This window comes from Gopherus flavomarginatus, chromosome 11 (genome assembly GCF_025201925.1).
Source record: "Gopherus flavomarginatus isolate rGopFla2 chromosome 11, rGopFla2.mat.asm, whole genome shotgun sequence".
Classification (NCBI taxonomy): Eukaryota; Metazoa; Chordata; order Testudines; family Testudinidae; genus Gopherus; species Gopherus flavomarginatus.
The window spans coordinates 12348708-12355617 of record NC_066627.1 but is presented as its reverse complement, the minus strand read 5'-3'; the positions used below and the strand labels follow the sequence as shown (position 1 = coordinate 12355617).

The window sequence follows — 6910 nt, the reverse complement described above, 5'->3', positions numbered from 1 at the left end:
AGAGAGATTGTGCTGTGGAAGGTTCCTCTCTCATTTGTGATCCTCTGCCTCTCCATCCAGATGAAATTATGGGGATTATTCACCTTGCCCATTCAACATCACATAACATCCCAGCACAAGCTACAGAAATTGTTCATATGGAAATGTGACATTAGGATACCATTAGTGACTGGATTAAGAGTTAAGAACTGTAGACCTAGCCCAGGACCCCAGCTCCATGAGTCATGGAATTACAGCAGAATCTCAGTTTTTTTATTTTTTTAAACAAAAATAATTTTCTATTCTTCATACACTGGAAAGCTAGAAAACAACCCATAACTAAGATGATAGCAAATGTAACCAATACAACATCTGCCTGAGTCTGCAGGGAACCTGATACAGTGAAAATGTCAACCCCCGATGCGGAGTTAACTCTACCACATGGATCAATTCTGGGAGATACAACCCAGTTTTTTACAGATGTGTCACCACTTCTCCCCACTCTTCCTGGGAGAACCTCTGAAGTTGCCTTCCTCATGCTGGAGTAGGTGCTTTCTCTGGGTGGGTGTCTGTGACTGAGCTTTTGCCCGCTCTCTGATCCCTCACCATCCCTGTTATGTTATCTAGCTGCTGCAGACCTAATGTGTATATATTCATCAGCCAATCTCCCAGCTGGGTGCCCAACTCACACATTTCTATGAACCATGATCTCAAGATCTTAGACTATTTCAGAGTTATTAAAATTGGATGGAGATTCTAAGCAATAAGAATCTCAAACATAGAAACAAACATAAAACTAGAGATCATGGTACAGATACTCAGGTCACGTCAACTGGAATAGCTCCATAGCACTAGGCAAATTTATACCATCTGGGCATCTGGCCTCATTGACTCCAGTGGTACTATGACAGATTTACACAAAGTGTGTGTGTGCGCAGGACTGATGTACAACAGATATGGATCTGGCCCCTTTGACTCTATTGGCGCGACAGCTGATTTGCACAACATAGTGATCTGACCCTTCTTATTGGTTCAGTCTCCTTGACGTACCTACAATCAGTATGAAATAAAAAGTTTTAAGTTGACATACAGAATCACACCTGCAGTGTAAAGTACCTTTTATTTTTGTGCTTATGTTCATAGAATTTCTGAAAGAAAGAAAGAAAGCCAGGCCATCCATCCCTATTAAAGTTGAAATTCAGATACAGAAAAATCTCTGCAACACTGAATTCCTCCAAAGTTAGGTCTCCAGTGGAAATGAATCGCTCCTTAGCCATTAAAAGTTACACTCTGGCAATTAATCCCATGGGGGAAGAACTAAAACCATGCCAACTGGATAGAAACTTTTGTCTTTCATTCAGTTCAGATTCACGGGCAAATAAAACTGATTTGAAATTGTTTTAGGGGACGTATCCCCAGTTGGTGCAAATCAGCGGAAGCTCCAGTGGAGTTAATGAAGCCTGATTCCCAAGTGGTGAAAACTGATATAGCTTCATGGTCATCTTAGGGCCAGATGCCCAGCTAATGTAAAACAAAATACCTCCACTGAAATCAAAGGGCCATATCTCCACTTGGTGTGAAGAGCCCTAACTCCTCTGAACTTAATGGAACTGTGTCAATGTACCTCATTTTAGGACATTACACTGAGCTTTTAGTGTTTGCCTCCAGGTACCTCTTAGTGACCAACATCAAACAGCCAGAGCAGCCTGAGCTGTGGGTTCCTGTGGTGGCTGCATCCCAAGAGCTGCTGATGAAATGCAGGAGAAAAAAAAGTTTCTAATCCCCCAGAGCTGTTTATGTGGCATTAATGAAGGAACAGGCTATTCCAGGCCTGCTGGGGCTCTGGTGCCACTTGGCTCTCAGCTGTTGTAGGTCACATGTCTGTGCTACAAATATAAATTCTATTCTGCGAGAAGCCACATGGGACTCAGCCCTGCCTTGTTTTTAACCAAGGATCCTTGCAGGGATGCTGCCATCATGTGAGATTCAGGCTGGGTGCTCTTCCCCCTCTGTGGTGTTTAGGGTCAGCTAGGGCAGCTTGTCAAGGTGGTTTGTTCCTGAGGTGAGATCAGATTCAGCTATTAAGCTCCAGACAAGTTATATCCTGGGCTATGACTGTGTCTGAATCCTGCACGGGCAAGGATCAATTTCTGAGATGGGAGGGATTTCCAATCCCCAATCCCATTTACTCCTTCTCATTCTAGCCAAGCCTGCCCAAAGAGGGGAGCACCAATCTGTGGAATGGGTTCCTGTCTGCTAGGAACTGCAGAGAGACTCAGCAACTCAGTGAATATTGAGAAGAGACTGGGAGACAGCAGCTGGATAACATAGTGATGAGACATTATCGACAGGTGCAAAGACAGACAGTGACAGAAGAATCCTGGTAGTGGGCTGCCCAGTGCTTTAGATGCTGGGAAACAGTCCACAAAGACCAATACTGTAAGTCTGCTATTTCAGTTAAATATGTTTGGTGCTAATATACTGGAGCAATGTAATTCTAGAACTATGAGTTACAATTGGAACTCTTTGAAACTTTTACTATCATTTAATCAAATATCTAGAGATGCTCATTTTTTTCCAGCATAAAAATTTCTATTGTCATTTAAATTGTAGAAACCAAGCCATTTTTTGGTTTAGTGACTCAAGAACCAAATAGCTGCTGGTAAAAAATGCTGAAAACTGAAAATTTTTCACAGACTTTTTAAAAAAAAGAAAAAAAATCCAATAGATACATTGATTTTAAGGATAGCACAGACCTATCACAATTTTTTTTTAATTTAAAGCTTATTTTTCCTTTGAAATAATTTAAACAGAAAATATCTGAATTCCCCATATTGAAAATTGATGTTTAAGCCAGTGGGCCAGCATTGATATTGTCCAATAACACCCTCTGTTCCAATCATGTTTATTGCTCTTTCAAAAAGATTCTTGAAGAACGGTAAAACTGAGGAAGCGGCAGTGTTATTATCCTCAGAATATGTTTTATACATAAAAGCATCTTTAAACTGAGGCACAGAGAGCTGAAGCCCCCAACCAAAGCCTGTCTGCTCAATGACTTAGAAGAGGGCAATGTGGCTAGCCCGCAGATCTCCTGTTCTAGCACCGGATCCTCTGTCCCACACTGATGACTGCTAACCAAAAATACTCTTAACAGGTGGACAGCATAGAAACATAGTAAGACACAGCCTGTGTCCTGGAGAGCTTACAACTGAAGTAGGTAGGACAGAGAAAGATGGGAAGAAGAAATAGAGGTACAGGAAGGCCCACAGTCACACCGCAAGTCAGTGGCAGAACCAAAAATAGAAACCAAGTCTCCTGATGGCCACTGAAAGGCAAAGGCCACATATACAGTCATAGAGGGAAATTAAAAAACATAGAAGTGGCTGAGTGATGCTATTAGGCACTCATCAAACAGCAGTGGAAATGCAGCTGGGATTTGGTGCCACAGATCAGTTTTGGAAACAGACAGCAGGCCGTCTCTGTTTGTTGCAGTGGAACACTTACCACTGAGATGTCATTGGAGATGCTTTCTGAGTCCATGTCATATTTCTTCAGAAACTGGAAATCAGGCAGCATTTGCTTTTTAATACATTACCTCCACATCCAAGTTTGCATATTTCCCCAACAGGGGAACTAGCTTGGCTAGATCATTGGGGTGGGACGTGCTTTGCTCCATCCATCACACAGCATTTTATCAGGCCACATCCTGAGCCAGACCTTCAAATGATGTAAATTGATGCAACTCCATTGACATTAAGGGAGCCATGCCAATTTACACTCGTGTGTTATTTTGCCATTCCTAGTCAATGGCAGTGACAAATGCTGTGCACCTTTCACACTCCTACAGTCAGATATTCCTGAGGGAAATCAGGGCCATACTCAGGGTGTAGATGTAACCCTGACCGTTGTCTTTGTTCTTCCCTCCACATTCATCACACACGGAACTGAGGAAGAAAATGTCCAAACAAACCACCATGACTGAATTCCTTCTCCTGAGATGCTCTGACATTTGGGAGCTGCAAATTTTATACTTCTTGCCGTTTCTAGTGATTTACCTGGCAGCCCTGATGGGCAATCTTCTGATCATCAGAACCATAGCCCTCGACCACCATCTTCACACCCCCAGTTTTCCTTTGAAATAATTTAAAAGGAAAATATCTGAATATTCCAGATTGGAAACTTTGATTTTAAGCAGATTGGGAATATTAACGTTATCCTGTAATATAGTAAAATTTGAACTAAGACACTCTATTGCAACTATGTATATTTCAGTTTCAAAGATACACTTATTGAATGGCAATACTGAGAAAGCAGCAAAGCTGGTAGCCCACAGCATATTTATTAAGCATATTAGTGCCTTAGATGGAGAACAGAGAATTGAAGCCCTCCCACCAAAGCCTGTCTCTCTTATCCCGGCCAAGGACATAGAGGAGATGAATGCGATTGGAATCTAGATCTCTTGCTCTGGAGCTGTATTCTCTGTCCCACAATGCTGCTGGCTAAACACATATGCTGCAAATGGGAACATACATGTAACAAGACACAGCCCATTCCACACAGAGCTCACAGTCCAAGCAGACCAAGCAAAGAAAGGGTCAGAGGGGAAACAGAGGCACAGGGGGGAAGTTACTGGCTCAAGATCACAGAGCAAGTCAGTGGCAGAAACAAAAAGAGATGCCAAGTCTTCTGATGGCCAGTGACCTGCAGAGCCATAAAATGACAGAGGTAAACGTTGCAGCAAAGAGGTAGCTGAGCAATGTTACTACTCCATTATTACACTGAGACTGAAGTGGGATCTTGTGTCACAAATCAATATGTACGCAGGCAGCAGGTCATCTATGTGGTGCTGCAGTGGAATCACTAAAGACAAGCTCTCATACATGATGCTGAGCAAGTCTATGTCATATTTTCCCAGAGAGTGGATATCAGACTGTGTTGGCGGGCTGTTTGTAGCAAGAGAGGATCCAGCTTGCCTAGAATGTTGCATTAGGTTGTACTTTGATCCATTCTTCACACAGCGTTTTATCAAGCCACATCCTGGGGCAGATCTTTAGATGGTGCAAACTGCAGTGAGGGAGGTTTAGGTTGGATATTAGGAAAAACTTTTTCACTCAGAGAGTGGTGAAACATTAGAATGGGTTACCTAGGGAGGTGGTGGAATCTTCTTCCTTGGAAGTTTTTAAGGTCAGGCTTGACAAAGCCCTGGCTGGGATGTTTTAGTTGGGAACTGGTCCTGTTCTGAGCAGGGGGTTGGACCAGATGACCTCCTAAGGTCCCTTCTAACCCTGTTATACTATGATATTCTATGATTCTATGATGCAGCTCCAATGACTTTAAGGGAGCCATGTCAATTTGCACGTGTGTGACAACTCACCAGTCCTAGTTAAATAGCAGTGACTAGTGCTGGGCATTGTTGACACTCACATCATGAGATATTGAAGCTGGAAATCAGGGCTACTCCCTCTCTCAGTCTGAACTCCACCACTGTCTATGTCCTTCCCTCCACAGCCATCATACAATGAACTGAAAAAGAAAATGTCCAACCAAACCACCCTGACCGAGTTCCTTCTCCTGGGATTCTCTGACGTTCGGGAGCTGCAGATTTTACATTTTGTGCTGTTCCTGGTGTTTTACCTGGTAGGCCTGATGGGGAATCTTCTCATCATCACAGCCGTAGTCCTCGACCACCATCTTCACACACCCATGTATTTTTTCCTGGTGAATCTGTCCATCCTAGACTTCGGCTCCATCTCTGTTACCATCCCCAAATCCATGGCCAATTCTCTCATAAACACCAGGGTGATTTCTTATCCTGGATGTGTCACCCAAGTATTTCTCTTTCTCCTCTTCGTTACAACTGATCTTGCCTTACTCACCATTATGGCATATGACCGATATGTTGCCATCTGCCAACCACTGCACTACGAGAACATAATGAACAGGAAAGCTTGTGTCCAAATGGCAGCCAGTGCCTGGATTACTGGTATTATTTACTCTGCCCTGCACACTGGGAACACCTTCAGGTTGCCCTTCTGCCAGTCCAGTGTCATCAGCCAGTTCTTCTGTGAAATCCCCCAGCTACTCAAGCTTACCTGCTCTGACTCGTACCTCAGTGAAATTGGGCTTCTTGCCTTTAGTATGTTTTTATGTTCAAACTGCTTTGTTTTTATAATTGTGTCTTATGTTCAGATCTTCAAAGCAGTGCTGAGAATCCCTTCGGAGCAGGGCCGAGGTAAAGCCTTCTCCACCTGCCTCTCTCACCTCACTGTGGTCTCTTTGTTATTTTGCGCTGGCTACTTTGAGTACATGAAACCCATCTCCAGCTCAGCATCAAATATGGATCTCATGATGGGTATTCTATATTCCCTGGTGCCTCCAATAATGAATCCAATCATCTACAGCATGAGGAACAAGGAGATCAAAGCTGCATTAAAGAAACTGATTGTGTGGAGGTTAATTGCAAGAACTGAAATGTCCATCATTAGTACTTGATTGAGAGTTCATTCTGAGCTTCTTTATGGATATAATCAACTGATGACAAAATTGTCCCCTTGAAAAAATAGGGTGCAATCCGCTTATGAAATCATAAAATCCGGACTAACTCCACTGAAGTAAAATGAGTTAATTTAGAATTACATCACTGTAAAAAAGATCAAAATCTAAATATCTATCCATAAATGTACACACACACCCTTCTATCTGTCTTATACTGCTAACATCACCTTGCTATCTGAGCGTATTGCACAGAAAATCAATAGCCATAGCTAAGTCACTAGTGGACTTCATGAATTCTCTTGTGCTTCTCCTTTTTGGGGGGATAAAAATTGTGATCAGGGTATGAGAGATTTGGCTTATTTGTTTGCTTGGTTGTTTCTTTTTCATGTTGTTTCATTTTATTTATTCATTGCCTGGCTTGCTTCTTTGTTCCAGG

General features: G+C 42.6%; 1 protein-coding gene across 1 annotated transcript; it reads left to right on the top strand.

The window, feature by feature from the left end:
- The first annotated feature begins 5487 nt into the window (after positions 1 to 5487).
- Positions 5488 to 6471, top strand: LOC127030774 (olfactory receptor 14A16-like). The gene has a single exon (XM_050917516.1). The coding sequence runs from the start codon at positions 5515 to 5517 to the stop codon at positions 6469 to 6471; it is 957 nt and encodes a 318-aa protein (XP_050773473.1). The 5' UTR covers positions 5488 to 5514.
- Positions 6472 to 6910: the final 439 nt, after the last annotated feature.